We start from the raw sequence: 24,092 nt of genomic DNA on the forward strand, positions 1-24,092 counted from the left end.
TGGCAGCGGGGCATGAAATAGATACTTGGCAACATAACTTACCCCTAAGCTTAAGCTACATGGGATGAAACCTACCAACAGTGTTTTCATGCTTCATTTCCTGAATTATTATATTTTGGTGAGCAATTTTATGTATGTCTGATATACTATGGCAAGTTCTAATGTTATGGGTGAATGTTCATCCGTAAGAATCCCAGCTAAAGCAAATACAATGATTATTTATCAATTGCAGCTGTTTGTAGGCGATTGTCTATGCTAGAATGAGACAAAAATATAAAGAGCAACAAGAACATGTAGCACATGGGGCTTTATTAATCAGGCAATCTGAGAAGCCAGCTCGATTGTCTATGCTAGAATGACACAAAAATATAAAGAGCGACAAGAACATGTAGCACATGGGGCTTTATTAATCAGGCAATCTGAGAAGCCAGATAGATTGTCTATGCTACAATGAGACAAAAATATAAAGAGCAACAAGAACATGTAGCACATGGGGCTTTATTAATCAGGCAATCTGAGAAGCCAGCTTGATTTTACCCATCATTTTTTTTATTTCCTAGTTTCCATGTAGAACCTTCATTATGGCACAGCTAGGATGTTTGCCCATGCAAATATTCTGTACATTTTTGTTAATATTCCTTTGATTGGGCAAACCTACAAGTTGGATAGTTCATTGAATTATTACAGTTATTCATGGAGACAATAAGTACATTGTTAAAAATAGAAATTATAGTAAATAATGGTTGAGTCAAATCATTATAGTCTGATACTTTAAATCTGTGGTCAGTTTTCTGGTAATGTAATGATGTGTATACTTAAAATGAACATGAATGCCAGACAAGTCGGCCAATATTTTTGTAGAAATGCTTTTGAAGTAAACAGAGATCATTGTATTCTGAAACACAGTGATTAAACTGGCATTCATGTCCCTACAGTTCCACCACGCATGTGATGGGTCTGGACTGGCAATTCTTTGCTTCATGAAAACTGATCTTCTGCAGTATTTCAGCGTGTATGGAACAGCTTTGTCCATGTGGGTTTCTTTAATGGGTAAGTACAGCTAATCATCTTCACTATAATTAATGCAATAAACTGCATGGAAATCTGTTTCAATGCACTGCAATACATTGAAAGAAAGGAAGCTTTAATAGGACTAATTCTACACAGTTAGTGTGCATGTATGTAAAATATATATAGGAGAGAGAAGCAGAAAGTATTATTCATCCTGTGGTTTCAAGTTTCTTTCCTGGATTATAAAATAAAAAAAATAAATCAGCTGTACGCTACTGTAAAAAAAATCTCTTTACAAGAGCTTTACAGGATAAAGATTCAAGTCAATAGTGTAATTGCTGAGCAAGGGACAGATTTATTCGTGCCCTATAGATTATTTGGAATTTCCTTGATTTTGCAGTGACCATCTTTACCAGATCTCAATTTCCTAACATCATAGCTCCATAACAAAAAGAAATATCTTAAAAAGTATTTTTCCCTGAGCCACATTGCAGGGCTTTAGCCCCCAGTTTCAGAATATACTTTTCCAAAGTTGCACCATCTCAGAGAATACAGACTACAGTTTTACTATTATCTGAGTTGGAGGGGCCTTGGAAAATACTAATTGTGAAGGTGGTATAATAAAACAGAGTGCATCATCCAGCAAAAGCATGCATTTTTCTAGAACAAGTGTTTTTATTGCTGCTGCAGAGTTAATGGGGGATGGGATGTTCAATGTTGGCCTAGAGAAGGTTTTTGTGTCGTAAATGTATATTCAGAGTCAACCTATTTTTTTAATATCAACATTTATTCTGAGAATCATTAGTATAGATTCAGAAAACAGTAGAAACTTATACTTAGTGTCTTAATCGTGCTATACAGAGCCACAGAGTCGCCCTAAATACAATATTACAGTAAAAACATTGGAATATGGCGTTAGCAACCATAAGAGAGTCAGAATTTAGTTCAAAAAGTATAAACATGTAGCAAAGTTAAGACATCTCATCTCTGAGCATATATATGCTGAGATGCCAAGAACAAATATTTGACTTTCTCTTTCTTTTACTCCCATGAGAATATTTTCAATGAGATTCAGATTTCTGCACCTTTTTGCTTAAAAAGCACTGGGACTATATAGCTCTATACATTTTATACGTCTAGGAATCTTATTTCATTCTTTTGCTTTTTTAAAACATCTCACTGTAAAACAGACTACTGCTTAACTTAATACCACTATATTTCTTTAATTTCATGATCCAGGGCTCAAAGCCATTTAGCCAATGAAGAACACAGACTTCTTCCAACTGGTGTCATAAACATGTTGCTCACCTCATTTGTCTAACTGATTGTTATGCTGAGTTATCTAGGATTGTTTGTTCCAGAGATGTGAAACATCTTGAGTAATACAGCAATATGTTTGTGTGCCCTATTTATAATCATGGTTATGATGAAAGTAATGTTCCTACATGTCTATGTCTCAGAATTAACATGTATTTGAAGGTCAAAAGTCACCTGTCATTGCTTCATCATTATAAATTATAAATACTGTATATAAACTTATAATATATTCTTACTGAAAAGTAGGCACGTTAAGCTTTTCTAGTCTCTAATGATATTTCAGATGTCTAATTCCAGGACTTTATGTTGAACTGTCAAAAACTGGCTTAGATTCACATTTTCTGACATGCCCACATAAAACAGCAATCATATTGTATCACATATAACAAACAGTTCCCAACTGGCTTACTGACTGAACCCACACTGTAAAAGTAACAGACTCCAAATCCAGCTCCAGACAAGTAGAGCACCTCAGGGTTCCGTCCTGGGACCGCACTTGTTTAGCATCTACTTCTCTGAAGTACAGGCCAACACTAAGGGACTCTGGATAACAAAGTTCGCAGATGACTGCAAATTGGGAGCCATTACTGAATCTCCAAATTATGTGGATATTCTATAAAAGGGCCTTACAGAAACAGATGCTTGGTGCCAGAGCCATGGGCACAAGCTCAATGCCAAGAAATGTATAGTTATCCCCTTTGGGAAAAAAACATGTACCCGTGAATTACCACATAGGTGGCAGTACACTAAACACCGAAAGTGTGATAAGAGACTTAGGGACACAGGTGGACAGTGGTCTCACCTTCGATAACCACATCACCACAACAGTCAGGAAATCCAAACTAACAAAGACATGCATCTGGAGCATTTCTTCCCAAGCCTCCGCTGAAAATTGGCTTTGTTCCAAGTCTGACTTTCCCAGTTAACAAATGTTAAATAAATAAAATCCTTCTATGTGGCACACCTCATCACTAAGGGCTTTTCATCCAGAAAAAAGGAAGTCCGTTGTCCCACTGTACTCATCCCTCATTAGACCCATTATAGAATACAATGCCCTGTTTGGGATGTACCTCTCAAGACATCTGCAACAACTGGAAAGGCCACAGAACTACCTCACTAAAAGAATTACAGGCCTAAAGCAGATGCCATCTGCTGACCATCTAAAAAACTCCACCTATACTCTGTTGTATATCATCTACTCAGAGGCGATCTCTGCTTAACATACAAGGCCATGTCAAACCCAGAGCTGTTGGACATGCTACACTTAAAGAAATCCCAGTCCCTCAAAGACACACACTTCAGGGATCTAAACCTTGTCATCACAATGAACAAAACATGCTGTAGGGATAGGTTCCTGACCCAGAGACTCCCCAGACTCTGCAACAGACTGCCCATACATGTCAAGCAGAGCGCCTTTTTGTCCCTCTTCAAAAGAGACCTTGATGATTGGATGGGAGATAGGAAATTCACCCCGGGGATCACATCAGTCACCCTGCTAGACAGGGGTCCAGGGAAGTAAATACGGTGGGAAGAAATATCCAGGGAATTGTTATGGCTAGCCTTGTATAGGCCCTAGGGCAGATAGCCTAGTACCAACCTATGAACCTATAGAAACCAGTTAATTCCTCTTATAACATCCTGCAAGTACAATACCTTAAGGCAAAAGTCTGCTGGACACCATATTACAAACAAGTGAAGAACAGAACCATCATAGCTAGGACACCTGGCACTTTTGGTAGCTCCACAAGTTGCATTCAAAGTAAAGCTGGGGGCAAGAATAAAATTCTTTCAGTCATCCACTCTGAATTGTATCTGTAAAACTGTTGTCAGTTGTTGCTAACACACTGAGCTCCATGCACACAATACCAGCATTCATTAAACAATTTGAAATGTGATCCATGGCTTCTGTATGACTGTACTACACTATCAGCAACTGCCATTAGTACCTCCTAACAACTTCCGCCTAGTCCAGATGTCCCCTTTGCCCTGTGTTAGTTTCAAGTCTGAAGAGGAGGACATGTAGGTGAGTTGCAATGTGAGCATCTCAGGGAAAATACACAAAAGTATTATTTCACAAAAACGGTAGTGGGTAATTACAGCAGAACCCTTCGAGATGCAACAGGGTCAGAACTGAGAGTTAGATCAAGAATGCATGGGACTGATATACAGTCATCTTTACAGGATAGGGTGGATATGGACTTGAAGTTTTTCCAATAAAACTGAGCAGACTATGAGAGATGTATGGTCTTTAGCTGGCAACATAATCTGTCCCTTTCTGTATAATGTACCCATTATAAAAAGCAAACCTCAGCCTATAAATCTTGTTTTCCCCTTTGAAAACATCTGGCATTCTGGACATCATCAACAGTGTTCAATTTCTTCTGCATTACATAGGTATGCAATGTAGTGCTGACATATTTTTCATGTGGAATTAAATTGTTTTCTTAAGCTGCTTAAAGCAATGTAGTTGTGGTTTATGCTCTCTGGTGCAGTGACAATTCTTTTGCACAGGAAGCAGGAAGCATAGTACAATACTTAATTTTTTTTTCTGCAAAACTAAAGATTTAGATAACAATGAAGGCAACTATTAGTACTTCCTGCGGATAGAGACTGCAATACTGTGCATTTCTTTTGCTCTTAGACAGAGTTTGACACTGAAATGTAATTGGGACATTTTGATAGCAGTTGTCAGGTGATATAGGCGGCATTGGCGTACTAGTTATAAATACCAGCATACTAGTGATTAATAAATACTGGCATGGTGACCATCCCTCCACAGTCATATTTAGACAAATCCACCATTTACACTTTTCAGGAAATGTTAATATGTCAAGCTGCTGTACAGAAGAATAACCCATGACTGCAGTGTTAATGACCAAACTTTGTCAGAAGGCTGACCAGCAAGGAAATGAATGAGAACCAATAAACTGGTAACTTTCTCTAGCAGAGATAGCCACGCCAGTGGAGTTAGAGCTATAAAAGCCCTGACTATGGCCCAGCTGACCTGGCTTTAATTAGTGGATTGGTCAACTGATGGAGGGGCAGGGGAAGAATGGCCATATACATCCTGGTGGTGTGGGTGGTTACATGAACATTCTTTGTGCAGACTAGGGACATTGCATTGAAGGATGTGATCCAAAGAGGGGAAAGGTGGTGAGCATGGCTAAGTGATATGCTTCACTTTCTCACTGAATGCCTACACTTTGGATGAAGCCACTGGACTGCAACAGAGAGGGGGGAGTAAGAGGATATGCCCTAAAAGTGAAAAAAAACAGGTAATGTTGATGGCTCAGACCCCCTAAGCATGCCCTTAGTTTCTATGATCAAACCCAGCTTCTTCAGAGTAAGTCCAGGGGAGACATGGAAAGCTGGTAGACCTAGTGTGGTCATGGGACACTGAGCAGGAAGGCCACAGAATGACACGTGGATCATAAAGTGCTTAAAAAAATCTTTCTCTAGGAGGGAGAGGTACATAAAGAACTACTGTCATACTACAACTTGAGGAAGACAAGAGAATTCTGATAATGCATCTGGAGAAGATATATCAAAGGCATATTTCACTTATATGACAAAATGGACATATTATGCTAAAAGCATTTCTACTGATGTGATGAGATTCACATGGGAAACCCTCAGAATGATACTAGCGGCATATTCTACAATACTATGCTTACTCTGAGTAGCTCACAGAGCATGAAACATGTTAAGAATCAGCTTGCCCTGACCAAAGAACTTAATCTGCAAGATCTAAGTTAATGGTTAAGAACCCTTACTCACAGCTCCAAGGCCTAGGGTTCAGTGGTTGCCTCTGATCACGGTCTGTGTGGAGTTTTGCATGTTATTCCCATGTCTCACTGGGTTTTCTCAAGGTACTCCAAATTTATGTCAATGCCTCAAACCTGACTGGCTACGCAAAAATACCTATAAAATTATAATCAGTCTTTAACTTTACCCTTGTGGTCTGGACCATGGCTGATAAAGATTCATTGAACAGTCTAGTTACTCAATAAGCAATTTATACCATTAAATAAAAATGTGGGGGATCTTAATTACGTACGGATACCCTAGGGTGATGTGTTGTGTAGTATAGTGTCAGTGGAGGAGAATCGTGGGAACAATTGGTACCTTCGCATGGTATCTTGAGGACATTCAAAAAGGGGAAACAGAATGTGAATATCATTGATACCTTTCAAATGCACTTTGGTAAATAAGTACATCTGCATTTAATAGTAAGCACTCTTTTCAGGGAAATTCATGTCATCTCATGATGTACTGAGCTACGTTATGTTTCCAAACATTTAAGCAGAGGTTAAGCTGGTCGACTCAGCAACCTGTGTCAATACCAGAAGCCAGCTCTCTACCCCTGGTAGGTTTTCAACTGAAAAAAAAAAAAAGATCACTGTAATAAGCATGACCATCAACTTATTACAGTTAGTATATCCAGGCCTCCTCAACTAGCTTTTCCATAAAATAGCAAAAAAATAAAAATAAAAAAACACTTTCCTGTAATAACCTGATGGCTACATTGTAGTGATAGCTCTTCCACTAAAGAGCAAAAAAAAAAAAAAAAAAAAAAAAAAACTTTACTGTAATAACCCCCCCCCCAGGGAGATTTTCTACTCAAGAGCAAAAAAAAATGGGGGAGGTGAGAGATGACTGATCACACCCTTCCAACACTTTGATCCCAGAGATTGCCCCTGTCACCCCACCATAGTTACACTTCTGCATGCATTTATTAGGCTCTCAAATTGATGTTTCAAACAGATTTTGATGGCTCAAGATCTTGTGTCTTCAAATCTATAGTATCTTACCATTCCTCTCTTCTTTCATATGCCAAAATCAAGGGGCTATTCTTATTTAAAATATAAGGACTGTGGTACATGGGCATTTATTAGGCTATTGATCTATGTGGAGTTTAGAAGTATAGCCATACATTCCTGGGTTCCTATTATATGATCGAAGATGCATTCTTTTGAATGCGTGTTGATCGAACTTTAAAGCACGAAATGGCATATAAGCGATTTCTTTCCCTGGGAAAGAAATCGTTTGGTCACCTCCATTACTTTGCCATCTTTGTCACTGTAGTGCGATCTCGGAGTTGGTATATTTAAGTAGGGGGGTATGGGGGACGAAGCCTCCCACTTTATGTAATGTTTTAAAGTTTTTTTTTTCTTTTGTGGAACAGCGATTTCTTTTTCCCTTGGAAAAAAATCGCTGTTCTAAGTGTTCGAAATTGTAAGCTTTTGCTTACATGGGGTTGATAAATCACCATTCACTTTTTTAAGTGTTCGCTGATTTAATACAGACCTACACTCCCATGGAGTTTCAGCCCTTATATTTTAAGACTGAATAACCCGGAACAAGCAGAACATTTACATGCTGCCCCATCTATGAGAGACAAGGGTGATAAAGCAGGGGTGAATTTACAGTTACCCTTCTATTTGTCCAAATTACTCTTAAATAATGTCAGAAAAGTACTTTGCTTTGTGCGGAGGGAAGATGATTTGAAAGAAGTGGTATTACATGTGATACATATCTATCCCTCTAACATGTTCTATTTACGTTGCAAAACAGATTTAGATGTCTTGAGCAGGTTTTTATGCCCCCATTAGACATGTGAATGAGCAGTAGGTCTGAAAAGGTAGAGTCTAATGAGGATCTATACATGAGGTAGAGAGCACGCCTCAGTAGCATGTATGACACACAGAAGAGTGACAAGGCTTTGAGATTGTCTGCATAGTTTATACGATTTAGGCACTTGATTTTCTTAGCAATAGAGTTGTGGGTGCTTAAATTGTGTCAAATGTTTGGACAGGTACATACAAAAGGGAGCCCTATACTCAAATGATCAGTCCAATGAGTGCAGAATACAATGGAAAGATCACATCCTTGAACCTGGACAAAATACCTATGCTAATAAGTTATACAATGAAAAAGCACCATTCTTACAATAGTGGATATGTGGTGATCAAAGGACAGTTTGTTTGAAAAGGTTCCCAAGTTCCCAACTACTGGATCATTTTTCAGGGGTTGGTCATCAATGTGATAGTTACAACAAATTTCTTGCTTGCCAAAGGACACTATTATGCATTTCTTGGCATTCAGTTTTAGTCCATGGTTTTGACACTAGCAAATGGTTTGAAGAATCCCTCTTGGAGGATCTTGGTAAGCTCTAGGGAGTTTATAATGGCACCAAGTTTACAGTCATCTGCAAACTTGGTCAGTCATAAACCCTTAAAAGTAGCTTTGACCTCCAAGAAGTAAATGTCAAAGAGGAGTGGCCCAAGGACTGAACCCTGAGGTACACTGCTTGGAAGCCAGTTTGCTATCCAGTATGTTATATAGCAAAAATGCAATGAAGCTTCCTTGACCAGGGAGTGTATTGCTTGGAAAGCTGTAATAAAAATCTTCCTAACATCTGTTTTTTCCATCTTTTCTAAACAGATTTTCAGCCCTAGTTGTTTTAAATGTCATATATTGACTGAGGAAATCTGGCCATGAGCAGCTTTTGGGGTTTGCTAATATAGTCATGTATACCTTTGCCTGTTTGCCTAAAAGTTTACTTGCTTGTTTTAATTGGGAAGTTGTTCTGGTTACAGAGATTTTTTTCAGACAGACAGTATTAATGTACTACAGAAGGTCATAAATTAGAATGTATAAAACCGGGTGTAGACAATCAATCCATTTGTGACTTTTATATATTTATCTGTATTTGTTAACTGGGTAATTCAACAGGCTGAAGTACCTTTTTCAGTCACAACACAGGCTAATTGGCAAAAACAAATTCAATAATATTAACAGTGTTCATCAACATTTAATAAAAATAATCAAACCAACATTCAGAAATACATGTTAATAAAAACATTTTTATTGTAAAGGCTTATAAAAATAAGACAGAAATTATTTTATATATTTGAATATACTGTAGTAATTCACTGACTCTATTAGAACAATTATAAGCAAGAATCATGAATAAATTACCTATAGTATAACCTACATATAAAAGAAATTAATTTTATAGCAGATTTTTTTAGAGAGCAGGGGTAGGTAACTTACATCCTAACAAAGAGATTCACTACTACATTTGTGCAATGACTGGCAGTTATAGAGATAAAAATATTTATTTTTATTTTATATTTGTTTGATGGTCCGAACTGGACAGTGTCCATTTTCAGGGGGAGGCCCGTGGAGAAAAGATCTAGTCTAAGCTTACATACAAATTATCACAATAAGTAATAGAAATTGTAAACAAATTTGAGAAAATATGAGTGTTAACACATTTACAGGATAAAAATGTAAAAACAAAAATATGCACATAGTGTCAAATAGAACAAGACTTTAAACACTTGAATATAGACAAATACATGGTTGAATTTATATATGTGGAGGAACATAACATTAGTTAGGAAATTAAGCAGGGAGAATCACTTAAGCAAAGTAGTTCATAGTTAGTAATGCTTCCATGGTGAGAGTTGCAGCTAGGAATGCAACTGCTAATAGAGTAGTGTTGTCAGAAGGGATATGTTAACAGAGTTGGTACGTACAGCCAAATTGTATAAGTAATACTAAGTTAATAATTAACCTGGAGTGTTACATGTGCAAAGCCAGGATTCAAATAAGTGTCTTTTCAGAGATATTTTGAAATGATTACGATTGCTTATGGATCTAATACTATGTGGAAGGGTATTCCGATTTTTAGCAACAAAGTTAGAGTAGAGAGAGTTGCTTGCTGTACTGGATACTTTGGTTACTTGGAACAAGTCTTTGTTAGATGATCGAAGAGTACAAATGTTAGAGTAGGGTTGTAGATGATTTTTTAGGGAAGGTACGTTGTCAGGATTGTGCATTATTTTGTGAGCCATTATTAACTGGTTATAGTTCATAATATGAGGTAGTTCCAACCAAGAAATATTTTTTTAGGCATTGACAGTGATGGGAAGAATGTGTGGAATCTGTTGCGAATTTGGCAGTCTTATTATAACATGATTCTAATGTACTTAGTTCTGACTTTTTGAGGTTAAGCATGTGGGATGCATATAAGAGTGAGGAGAGAAGGTGGGTTCTAGCTATGGATCTTTTTGCAGCGTCTGTTAAGAATGTTTTGTTTCTATATGTTGTTCCCATTTTCTTGTGAACCTTTTTGATTGTGTTACAAATGTGTATGTCAAATTTTAGTCTGTTGTCGATTATGATGCCTAATAGTTTTGTTTGGGAATCTGGGAAAATCCTATTATTATTACTGGAAGTGATCTAAAAGCTAGCTGGGAGGTTAGTAGGTTTAGATGGATGAAAGATCATAAGTTTAGTTTTATTAGGGTTGAGACTGAGTTGTGAGTTTGCTAGCCACGTTTCAATATCAGAGAAGGCTTTTTGTGTGACTGTAAGAAGTTGAGTTATTGTGGATGCTGCACGAGGGTTAAATCATCTGTATATTGTATGATAGATGTTTGACAGGAGGCAGCATTAAGATCATTTATGAATATGCTGAAGAGGAGGGGCTCTAGCATTGAACCCTGAGGGACTCCCAAGTGTAACAGAAAGGAGTGGGAATAGATCTTGCTTCCATTTCACAGCTTGCTGGCAGCTAGATAGATAACTTTGAAACCAGTTAACAGCATCAGGGTTGATATTAAGATTTTTCAGTGTGGACAGTAACAGGATGGAAAACTGTATTGAATGCTTTAGACAGGTCTCTTTTTTTTTATTCTCCCATCATCTGATGGCCAGCTGCCACAAGTTTCTCTCCTCATTCCCCAAGTCCACCAGACATACCTCAGTCTCCCTTGAGCTCTACCTAATCCACACCCAGGAGTAGTGAGGAGTTGCAGGATACTGATTATGTAGCATCATACTGCTGTTGGGGACAATGCCCTAACCACCACCCCCCCACAAAAGTCTTCCAAGGTCCACTCTAGTTGCCTTCAGGATGTGCATGCATGTCTCTGCTCATGCACAACCTCTCAGCCAAATGGTCACTACATGCAGGCCAGAGCTTCCCTGGCTCTTAACACTATTACTGCAGCAAGTCTTGGTTGGCTGGCTGCCTACCTCCCTCCCCCAGGATGGGTAAGCCAACAGTGACCGCTCACTCACATCCACATCCTCCCCCACTGTGTCCCTCTTGTGCGCATGCCAATAGTCAAACATGGATCATCTGAGGTGTAGTTAGAGCTGTATTCTTCTGTGTCATGGGGTGGTCCTAAAATGTGACCTTTGTTGTTCTAAAGTTAAGTATAATGTTTAATGTATGAATAGCATAAAGAAATAAGAGGTTTAGTAAAACCTGTTATAGTATATGGGAATGTTATCCATACATTTACAGTCTAACATCAAAGATAACAAAACATGACTTGCATAAAATAGAAATTCCACGGATATATGCAGATTATAGATCTACTGGAGATTATATTAAAACTCTTTAAAAAAGTGTAACAATCTCCAAAAGGTAGGCGAGTATTTCTTGAATTAACCATTATCTAAAAGCTTGTATGAGTGTTTTCCTTTTTTCAAATATGGACTGAGATTTTTTTTTTCTTGAACAAAATAATAGTATTTACATTTCTGCAGTCAGATGGCAAGGCATTCATTGTAGCAGCAGAAATCTTTGCAAATGATTTTTCTTCTATGGCAAGAGTAAACAGGACTCTTAACAGGGTGCTGTCATAATTATGTAAAGAATAATGAGGCAAGTGTATTTGTAAGTGACTATCTAGTGAGGGAGCAGAATTTTTCATTGTGTAACTTGTAGGTTAACGAGTTTATAGAGAAAATGGCTCTCGCAGTGACTAAGAGCTGATTAACATTAATAATAGTGGTATAATAGTATTTGTGACCATGTGAAGGGCTATGAATCTTAAAATGTTATTTTCGGTGGTTTACAGTAGGAGGGGAAAGGACAAGAGAATCATAATGGACCTCATAAATAAAGACATAGGGAATTTGCAGACTTTGGATCCAACCCAGTTTGGCTTTGTCAAAGGCAGATCATGCCTTTTAAACTTGGTTGACTTTTTCGAAACAGTCACCAAAGCCATTGATGAGGGAAAGGCAGTCCATACAGCCTACCTCGGATCTGGCTAAGGCCTTCGATACAATACCCCACTCGGGTATCATTGAAAAACTCATCAGCTTAAATGTCAACCCATACATCACAAGATGGGTTGCAAAGTGGCTGAGTGACAGAACCCACAGGGTCAGAGTTGCTGGCGCCATGTCAGACTCAAAGCCTGTCACAAGTGGTGTCCCACAGGGCTCAGTCCTGGGCCCACTCTTGTTTGGCATCTACTTTTCCGAAGTACAAGCAAACACAGGAGGGTTATGGCTGACAAAGTTTGCAGATGACTGCAAACTGGGCGCCATAGTAGAAAACACATCTGACACAGATATCCTTCAGAAGGGTCTCACAGAAACGGATAACTGGTGCCAGAGCCACGGCCTAAAGTTAAATGCCAAAAATGCATAGTCATACCCTTCGGGAAAAACAAGGTTACCCCTAGCTACCAAATAGGTGGCAATCCACTGAGCACAGAAGAAGTTATCAGGGACCTGGGGACCCAGGTTGATAGTAGTCTGTCATTCGACACCCATGTAGCTAAAGTAGTTAGGAAGACCTTCTACATTGCCCACCTTATCATGAAGGGATTCTCATCTAGATCAAGGGAGGTCATAGTCTCCCTTTACTCATCACTCATCAGACCAATGATTGAGTACAATGCCCCATTCGGAATGTATCTGACCCGACACTTGCAGCAGCTGGAGAGGCCACAAAAGTTCCTCACCAAAGGATAAAGGGTCTCAAAATCTGTCCTATGCTGCCCGACTGAAAGAACTCCAGCTCTATTCAGTCGCCACCGCTTGCTCAGAGGTGACCTTTGCCTAACATACAAGGCCATGTCAAACCCAGATTTGATGAATATGCTTCACCTCAAAAATCTAGATCCATCAGAGCCACAAGGGCGGAGACTTAAACCTTGACACGGCTATTAATAGGACGTGCTGGAGGGATAGATTCATCACCCAAAGACTCCCTATGCTGTGGAACAAAATCCCGGTACATGTGAGGCAGAGCACCTCGCTGGCCTTGTTCAAGAGAAATCTTGACCAATGGATGGGAGATCGCAGATATACCCCAGGGATTACCTCAGTGTCACTGCTCGACAGAGGCACAGCAAAATAATGGGTATAGTTCCCCATACTAAAGGGGTGGCGTAAGCCACAAAACGATGGGCTAGGCTTGTAAATGCCCTCGGGCAGATAGCCTAGTATGAACCTATGAACAACCACATTCAAGTCTTGGGGTCGAATGTTTTATGGCAGTTGCATGTCTAGCCTCTTTTGTTAGCAGATTAGAAATATTGCATGAGATATGTAGCTTATTAAGAACTTTCTGTGCATTTTTTTCAGCTACAGAACTGGAGTTCTAAACCATATTTTCTAGGTGAGGTGGTAACCTTGTTCATAGGTTCATAGGTAGGTACTAGGCTATTGGCCCTAAGGCCTATATAAGCCTAGCCAAAAAATGTACCCTGGCTTTCGCCCCCCAAGAAAATTATTTTCCTGTGCCCCTGTCGAGCAGAGCCACAGAAGTGATCCCTGGGGTGAATTTCCCATTTCCCATCCAATCATCAAGATTTTTCTTGAAGAGTGCTAATGAGGAGCTCTGTTTGACATAGATAGGTAGTCTGTTCCACAGTATGGGAAGTCTCTGGGACAGGAATCTATCCCTCCAGCATGTTCTGTTTACTGTGGTGACAAGGTTTAGGTCCCTAGAGCGTGTAGCTTGGAGGGATTGGGATTTCTTTAAGTGGAGCATGTCCAACAGCTCTGGGTTTGTCATAGCTTTGTATGTTAGGCAGAGATCGCCCCTGAGTAGGCGATATGCGATGGAGTAAAGCTGTAGTTTTTTGAGACGGTCTGCGTAGGGCATCTGTTTGAGGCCAGTAATCCTCTGTGAGGTATTTCTGTGGTCTTTCCAGTTGTTGTAGATGCCTTGTGAGGTACATACCAAAAGGGGCATTGTACTCTATATAATGGGTCTAATGAGTGATGAGTAGAGGGGAACAATGACCTCTTTTTTTCTGGATGGGAATCCTTTTGTGATGAGATGAGCCACATAGAAGGATTTCCTGACCACTGTGGTGATGTGATCATCAAAGGAGAGACTACTGTCCACCTGTGTCCCAAGGTCTCATCACATTTTCAGCATTAAGTAGACTACCAGTTATGTGGTAGTTCATAGGTACAGAGTTTTTACCAAAGGAGATGACAATACACTTTTTGGCATTGAGCTTCAGGCCATGGCTTTGACACCAGGTATCTGTCTCAGTGAGGCCCTTTTGTAGTTTGTCCACATCGTTAGGAGTTTTGATTATGGCTCCTAGTTTGCAGTCATCTGCAAACTTTGTTAGCCAAAGACCTTCTGTGTTAGCCTGCACTTCAGAGAAGTAGATACCAAACAGGAGAGGACCCAGGACTGAACCCTGTGGTACTCCACTTGTCACTGGCCTGAAGTTGGATTTGGAATCCGCTACTTTCACAGTGTGGGTTCTGTCCGTGAGCCAGTTGGCAACCCATCTTGTGACATAGGGATTTATACCTAGTTTCGTGAGCTTATCTATAATTCCAGAGTGGGGGATGGTGTCGAAAGCCTTGGAGAGATCTAGCTAAGTTGTATGAACCATTTTACCCTCATCTATGGCTTTGGTGACTGCTTCAAAGAAGTCAATCAGGTTTAGGAGACATGATCTGCCTTTTACAAATCCAAACTGGGTAGGGTCCAGAGTTTGGAGATTACCAATGTCTTTGTTTAGGAGTTCCATGATGATATGTTCCATGGCCTTGAAGACCAGGCTCATCAGGCTAATGGGGCGGTAGTTCCCAGGGTCCTTCGTGGCTCCCCCTTTGTGGAGTGGGATAACCGTCATGGTGCGCCATTCAGTGGGTACAAAGCCTGAGGTGAGGCTATGATTGAACATGGTACTTAGGTAGGGTGCCAGTTCATTCTGTAGTTCATGTAGAACACAGCCTGGGATATTGTCAGGTCCCATGGATGCTGTGTTCTTGGCTTTGGAGAGTGTGTTTTTTACCTGTGCAGCCATGATTATAGGAACTTTGCATTCTTCCGGTATAGAGATGGGCCCTCTAGGGGGTGAGAGGTGGGTAAAGTTAGCACTGAACCTGTCTGCTAGGATGTTGGCAATAACAGTTGTTTCTGTATATTTAGTGCCATTGTGCTGCAACTCAGTGCAGATTGGAGTGTTCCCATTGAGATTCTTGACATAGCTATAGAATGCTTTGTGGTTGTCTTTAGAGTCAATGGCAATTTTGTTTTCGTAACTAGCTTTGGAGGATTTTATGAGGGATCTCAGCATCTTACTGAGGTTGACCAGGGAGTTCCTCCAGTCATGGGATTTTACTCTTTTTTGCAACAGTTTCTTTCTTCTGTTGTAGATTTGGTTTATGGCAGAGGACCACCAGATTGGCTTCCTTTTTTTGGAAGATAACATCTTGGTTCTATTAGGGATAGCATGATCCATGCACTCGTGTAAGTGCTTATAAAGTGCATTTGTGTAGGATTCAGCAGTCATACCTCTATTGTCTGTCTGCATGGGTGTCATGAAGTTTGCCACTTCTGTCTTAAGAAGTGTGAAGTTGGCTTTGGAGAAGTTTTCTACGATGGTTTCCCTAATTGGGAGTGGGGGTGGGATTTGGATGTCTAGGCTGATTAGCTTGTGGTCGGATCTGACCAACGAGGAATTGACCTCTGGTGTGGAACAATGGTTTCCCATGTTGGTAATTACCAGGTCTAGGATATTGCTGCCCCTGGTGGGGATGTGAATAAGTTGATCCAAGGCATTGGAATTTATGAATTCTAGAAAACGCTGAGCAAGAGAGTTGGTACATGAGTAGTTTTCCCAGTTAATGGTGGGGTAGTTGAAATCGCCCATTATTAGGGTGTTGGGTTGTACCCTAATACTTTTCAGTGTATCAAGAAATGAGGAGTGGGAATCCTGGGACATGGTGGGGGGTCTGTAGCAAGCTACAATTTGGATTGCGGTCTTGCCCAGAGTTAGTTGCACTTGGATAATCTCGGATGCATTATGCTGTGCAACTAGCCTGGAGGTGTGGATATTCTTAATGAATATGGACACGCCCCCACCTTTAGTGCTTCATTCTGGGTTAGGTTGCCGAAAGGTGTGGTATGAATTGTAGCCTGGTAATGCAGGGGTGCTCTCTGGAGCTTTGAACCAGGTCTCTCTGTCACTGCACAGATGTCAATGTTCTCCATTTTAAGGAGCGCCTCGAGTGTTCATCTGTGACCAGTAGCTGTACACACACAAAGTCGGACTGCAGTCACTACTGTTTAAATCATTTGTCCTAAGCAAGAATCAGTAACCAGCCTAAATACATTTCAGACTTTGATGATCTTAAGAAGGCAATTACCATTCCTAGCCTACATGATGTCACAGGCAAGATGATCAATACCAAAAGTAAATGACGTGGTGAGATTTGAGGAAAAGTAGGTGAGCTAGCGTCAGGCAGAAACAGTGAGGGTATGAATTAAATTATGTTTTCTTTGTATGTCCACTGTTGGATTGGAATAAACAAAAAGAAACACTTTAAGATATGGGAAACTGACATTTAGCTTTTAGGTAGGTGTACCCTATAGGAAAAAAGTGAAAGTCATAATAGAAACAGAAGTAGCAAAAAAAATCAGCAAGCCTGAATCACAGCAGGAGTTAAGCAATATGATATGCCTGAGAAGCAGCTTACAGATGCAGACATTTACCTGAAACATGAGGGAATAGTTTTCATGCCGTAGCGCATGCAAGAAATAAATCAGTCTTACTAGGTAGGTAATGCATTCCAAAATTATAGGAGAATATGACTAAATGTGACCAGAATAAATTAATTTCAAACAGTGATAACAGCATAATGGCCATTGGTCAATGGGGTATCCAATATGTAAGGACTAAGCAGAGTGGATGGGCCAGACAGTTCATAGATGGCATCAAAAATGCAGGTTTCTATGCATCTTCACAGTCTGTTGATACGCTGCTATTTTGATTAACACATATGTTATTTTAAAATGAGTATATTGTGATACAGCCAGGAACTAGACTGTACATGCGAAGGCAATTTGTTCTGCTTATTTTCTTCATCCACATTTTCTGAGAGTTGTTGCCAATCATGAAATGAGGCCACACCCTTACAAATTTAATTTATCTTTCTTGTTATATCTTCCAAACCTCAAGGAAATCAGCAACGATGGCCTCATAACAAAATATGCCAGTCCCAACTGGCCACCTGTTTAGAGATTAGCCATAGTTTTACCCCCACTTTCCAGCACACTTTTCAAAAATTTAACCTACTCATAAATGATTCCAAAAATAATGTGTGTGGATGAGAATACAGAAATATCTCACTGACAAATGCATGCCTGTTCATATAAAACAATACATTCTTTACTCTGGTATCCGAAATGAGTCTATTTTGGGACATGACTTATTCTTACATTTCATTGATAGCATTAGCTCTACACTAAGTCAACTTAAAGCCACCCTTTATGCAGATGGGAGACTGCCCTTATGAGAATAAACTCTAAGTTTACTGTTTAACAGGATTTCCTTATGGATTCTCAGAATGCATGAAGATATTTCACTAAAAGGAGCCTTGATGGAAAATCTGAAAATGGTAAAGTTTTAAACTATGGTACATCCTAGAAGCTAAAAATTATTCCACTTCATACCAGCCTGAATGCATCAAGCATTGTTCCCTTAGAATGTAAAAAGTTACCAATATCTAGACCTTTTGGTTTACTTTTATAATGTTTCTATAGGATCATAGGATGTTACTAGGCTAATGGCCCTAGGGCCCTTACAAGCCTAGCCAAGAGTTTATCCCCAAAAAGAAACCTCAGTCAGTACCTGTCACCCCTGTCAATGAGGGACATAGGTGTAACCCCTGGGGCAAATTTGTGGTTTCCCATCCACTCAACAAGGTTGCAGTTGAAGATGGTCAGCGAGGTGCTCTGTTTGACATGTATGGGAAGTCTATTCCACAGATGGGACAGCCTCTGGGAGACAAACCTGTATCTCCAGCAGGTTTTGTATTTGTTGCATATAAGATTCAGGCCTTTTGAGTGGGTTATGCATGAGGAATTAGACTTACGGAAATGGAGCATCTCTAGTGGGGCAGGGCCTGAGATTGCCTTGTAGGCAAGACACAGATCACTCAAGCAATCTGTACGATACCGAAAAGAGTGATAGTGATTTGAACCTGTTGTTATTGTAACACTTGCTTATATACCAACTGGGGAAAATATGTTATGGCAGAACTTTGGGAAAGACCATGGTGATTGATTCTTGCTAAACTAAAGTAAAGATATGTATGACAGTTTATATGTATGTAATGCCTGTCAGAACCCTGTCATACTCAGTCTTTACCTTCACCTTTCTAGATTACATGTTTCTACTTAACTGTGTTTAGTCTTCCAGCTAACTTGTTTAATTTCACAATGTAAATGGACTTTAGCAACAAATCTTAAGTATAACAAGCTGAATCCCACATATATGCCATTTAGCAAAACATGGTATACCTTTAATGTATGCAGGGAAATTGTTGCTAAAACATTTATCATCTTAGAGACAGTCAACTATATTTGTCATTTAGCATCAGATACTACAGTGAAAATGCCATGGCGTGTTTTATAACTTATTTTCCTGTCCATACTGCCATTGTGAGATTTGTTACCATGTCTAAAGACTCATTTGTTTAGTAAACTATACTTCCCCCTCTCACTCTCTGTGCTTTCTTATATTCTCATATACTGCGATCCCACAATGCGAACTTTAAAATGTGGTTGTTTCAATGTTTTGGCCGTTCAATTATGTTATCTTTCGATAACATAATAGGAACCAGCTCTACCTACATATTTCTTCACTGAGGCATCAACTTTACCCATAATTGCTCCTTTGTAACTTGAAACACCACATATAATTTCATCCTTTACATTTTCACCTGTTAATCTTCTTTCAATTACCTTTGAAGAGTGCATCTTATTTTATGTTTGCAATTTTGCATGCTATAATGACTCCCTATAAATAAGTATGCCCTTCAGATGGATCATATTAGATCTTATACAGATAGATCATATTTGCTCAGAAGCCTGTTCCATGCTTCTGGTATCTTGACATTTTGCACTTATTTCAACATACTGAGTAAGAACAGACTTAGTCAAATAAACAAAGCTGAATGAGGTCCTCTCCTCTGCCACATCACTGCCCTTCTTTCAGATCCCTAAAATGGATAAAGCTCAAGTAAAGAAGCATGGCACACAAGGGCTCCCCATTTCATTCTTCACTACCTGACAAGTGCTCTGTTTTAATCAAATGACAGACTTCAAGATGAAGCTGGTGGTACCCTTTTACCCACTCCTGATACTCTAATACTAAATTTGGCAACTATGTCTTCTGAAAGAAGACAGAGCTTTACGAGTAAAGAGTTGGTAGAATGGTTATGGTCTTAACCTTGAAGATACAGGGTTTGATTCTGACCTCTGGTTATTGGCTAGGTTTGTAACAGTCTTCAATCTGATAGCATAGCAGTTGCCTATGAACTTATGAAAGGCAGTATTATAAGCTTCAAAATAATGTTTATCTGATAAACTGCTATGTGGCACCCTTTCAGAAAAGGTACTCCTTGATCTATGTGCTATCTGGATCTATTCCTGTCTATTGTAAAACAATCAGTCTTACTATCTATAATGTTTTCCTGCATCATCTCTAATTTAGTTCATTGAGATCCATATGTATCTTCTACATACCCTCTTTGTAGATTGCTCCCTGAATACACTAGTAAATACTTTGATAAATCTCAGTTTGGTCTTATTTTGTTTCTGAAGCATATATTTTATTTATTTTACATTTGTTAACTGGGTAGAGTCTGGCTGGGCAAATAGCCTGTTTTCAGCTGAAACCCGGGGAGAAAATCTCCATAACAATAGTACAAAAAAGATTACAAAATTTTTTTTTAGAAGATTTACAAACAATATACAAAAAAGTTCAACAGTTGCCAACAATCACAATTTACAAAAAGGGAATGTAAAACAGAAAAACATGACATTTCCTAACCCATATTACAGACAGTAATATGAAATGCATTGGATATACAACTAAAATAAACCATTGTGGTAGTTTCATTTGGTAGAAGTAAGACCAGGAGAAGATAGGAAAGAAACATTTAATTAATGGCATGATAAACTAGCTAGGAGTATTACAAGAGCATAGCCATTGTTGAGTAAGGTATTCCTTTAGGTGTTGTTTGAAACTAAGACTGTGTTTTTAGGATATTCTGGGGTAATAGGTTCCACTGTTTGGCTACTTTGAAGGAGAAGAGACAGTAAACAAAGTAATTAAGACCATCAGATTATCCAATGGTCCTGGGGTTAGTGTTTAGTTGCACTAGGTTGGAGAGTGCAGGGCAGTTTTCAGGTTTGTGGATAATAGAGTGGGCAGTGGTGAGTTGATTGAGCAATAACAGACTGGGAAATTCAAGCCAGTGTCATTTTTGAAGAGTAACGCAATGATGGGCCATGTTGGGTATATTAGAGCAACGTTTGCTATTTTGTTATAGCAGAAATCAAGTAGATGTAAATCAGACATGCACAGGTTACTGAAAGGTTGAGAAAAGTAGAGGAGAGTAGATAGGAGGTGGGATATGGCTGAGGCTAGTCTGGCATTTTGAATAAGGTAAGGTTTGACCCTATATAGTGCACAATGTTTGATGTCAACTTTCTTAATTGTGAGTGATGTGTTTAGTGAATGTTAGGTTGTTGTATTTTGCGACACCAAGTAGTTTTGTTTGGTTAACTGGTTCTATTATAGTGCCATTAGTGGAGTAGATGGAGAGAGGAGGTGGTTTTGCTTTGGCTTTCTTGTTGGAGAAGATCTTTAATTTTGCTTTGTTTGGGTTTAGGATGAGTTGATGTTCATTCAGGTAATTTTCAATATCTAGAAATGACTTTTGCAGTTTATTTTGGAGTTCTTGTGGTGTGAGAGCAGAGCAAATATGAATAGGGTCATCAGCATATTGAATGATAGCAGATTTAGTGGCAGTGTTTAGACTATTTATGAATATAATAAAAAGGAGAGGGCCAAGGATGGAACTCTGAGGAACCCCAACAGAGACTGGGAGGGGTGTGGAGAGTTTATTATCCCATATAGTTGCCTGTTGTCGATAAGAAAGGTAGCTAAAGACCCAGTTGAGGTTGAAGGAGGCTAGAATGTTGAACAGTAGCTGGTGGGATACCATATCAAAAGCTTTGTACATATCAAGGAATATAGTAGAGACTAGTTGTCCACTGTTTTTGAGGAGGTTGATGTAGTTAGTGAAACTTATGAGGGCTGTGGAGGTACTGTTGTTTGGATGGAACCCGTGCTGTGAACTAGATAAGAGGTTATTTGTAGTGAGGTGGTCTAGGAGCTGTTTATGGACACATTTCTCTAACATTCTGGCTAGGGGTGAGAGAATGGCAATGGGCCGATAATTAGAGAGATCTTTAGATGGGCCTCTCTTATGGAGAGGGGGATGATATGGGATATTTTCAATAGTATGGGGACATAATGTTCTGTGATGGATTGATTGATTAGGATAGATATGGGATAGGCAAAGGAACTTGCAGCAGTTTATAAGAAGTTATTAGGGAGTTCGTCAGCTGCTAGACAGGTAGGCTTTAGTTTTGATGGGAGTTTTTTTTATATTAGAGGTTTGTAATGGTTTAAAATATAAGTAGTTGGGTTTATAGTTAGTGGAGGTAAGCACCGTAACAGATTGGTTAGATATGATGTTGTTTAAAAGTGAGGTGATAGTTGTAATGACATGAGAGTTAAATTGGGATGCTAAGAATTCAGTGCTATTTGTGGTAGATGGTGCAGGGATAGAGGTTTTGCCAGGATTGAGAAGGTAATGTCTTGCCAACATTTTTGTGGGCTATGTGTTTTTGCTGACAGGCTAGAAAATAAGATTTTTTTTCAGATATTTGCTTCTTAGTTAGGTTTCTCAGAGTTTTTGTAAGAGGTGAGGTTTTCTGAGGTTTTGGAGATTTGATAAGCAATCCATTCTCTATCCTTTTGTTTAATGAGAGATTTAGCATATTTGGTTATCCATGGTAGGATTTTGGCTTTGCAGTATATTTTTCTTGTTGGAGTGAGGTTAAGGATGTTGAGGAAGGTATCATTAAAATATTGTACAGCTTTGTCTAGGTGAAGTGAGTTTAGAGGTGACCAGTTGCAGTTTTGAAGTAAGGAATTTAAGATGGTAGGGAAATTTTTTTTTTGTTGTGTATGTGTTTGAAAATTACATAAGGAGAGTGAATGTGTTTCCTTAGTAGAAAGGTAGGGGAGTGATCACTGAGAGAATCAGTAAAGCACCCAGCCTGGTGGGCAAAGTTCGGCTTATTGGTTAGTATCAAGTCTAGAAGAGATTTTCTTAGTGTGTATCAATTCTAGTGGAGAAGTTTATAGTTTGGGTGAAATTGAATAGATTGATAAAATTGGAGGGGTTGTCAGATGAGCAGGATAGCCAGTCCAAGTTGAAATCACCTAGCACTATAGTTTCTTGGTTAAAAGTAGAGGATGCCCAGGATAGGAAACTTTCAATGGTAGGTAGAATATTTCCTGGTGGTAGGTAGGAGGCAATAATTATGAAGGATTTTTGTGGATTTACTTCAGACTGGGTGTTTAGAATTTCTGCTTCTGATAGATTTGGGGCAGTACAGATTAATTTTTCAATTTTGAGAAGATTTTTATACATGATGGCAATGCATCCACCATGCCTGTTCAGCCTATTTTGTATAATAACATTATAATCACTGGAATTTCCTCATCTTTAATGTGTGGCTTTAGCCATGTCTCAGTAATAATTACTATATCAGGAGTGTAGGTAGCTAGAGGTGTATGAAATTCACTAGTTTTTTTTTTTGTGATACTTCTGAGGTTAAAATAAGTTATGAGTAAGTCTGATTTGAAATATTTTACGGGAGGAAGGTGGAGTGTAGTATTAGCAGGTGTTGTGGGTGTTATTGGGTAGGGTGGGAGTAGCTACGTGGGTCCTGGCTTAGTATGCACTGTATGTCAGCTTGGAGTTTGATTTCTGTTAGTGAGTGTAGAAGAAGAAAATGTTTGAGCTTAGATATTACTCAAGGAAAGAAATCTGGACAGGAAGGAGGGTTGGAGGTATGGACATATTTAGAGTGGAAGAGTAATATGTTGGAGTTAGCGTAGGGGTTAGAACAGATGTGAAAATGGAGATTTGGTTTTATATGGTATGTAATAGTGGGGAGTGTAGGAGTGGGGTAGTGTGTTATGTTCGATGTGATGAAGGTAGTGGAGTGGGAGGTCAGGTAGAGGGTAATGAGTAGGAGAGAGTTGCTCAAAAGAGTGGTGATAACTGACATGGTGAAATAGTAGGGAAATAGAAAAAAAATATGTGTGGGTTGGTGTGTGCAGTTAATAGAGATAAATGTACTGATAAAGTGATGTGGTAGAGGAGACTGTTACGTGAGGGATGAAATAATGGTTAGTGAGGTGGGAGGGGAGAAAGTAATAGAAAAAATTGATTGTGGGTGTGTTGCATGAGGTAGCTGCAAGTTATAGGATAATGAGTTAGAAAAGTATGGTTTAGTGTAATAAGTTTAAGAAAAGTGTGGTGGTTGGGAATGGGGGTAGGGTAGAAGAGCAAAGTGAGCCCAAGTGAAGTGATGGCAA

At 39.1% G+C, this 24,092-nt stretch overlaps 1 protein-coding gene across 1 annotated transcript in view; it reads left to right on the forward strand.

Annotated features, from left to right (window-relative positions):
• MYMK (myomaker, myoblast fusion factor) overlaps positions 1-24,092 on the forward strand; it is a 290,800-nt gene that overhangs the window by 120,858 nt on the left and 145,850 nt on the right. The window contains exon 2 of the mRNA XM_044058846.1: positions 936-1,050. Coding sequence (XP_043914781.1) covers positions 936-1,050 — 115 coding nt within the window. The remainder of the gene's footprint in view (positions 1-935; positions 1,051-24,092) is intronic.

The sequence above is a fragment of the Protopterus annectens genome, chromosome 16.part0 (genome assembly GCF_019279795.1).
Source record: "Protopterus annectens isolate FY-2018-M chromosome 16.part0, PAN1.0, whole genome shotgun sequence".
NCBI classification, from domain to species: domain Eukaryota; kingdom Metazoa; phylum Chordata; order Ceratodontiformes; family Protopteridae; genus Protopterus; species Protopterus annectens.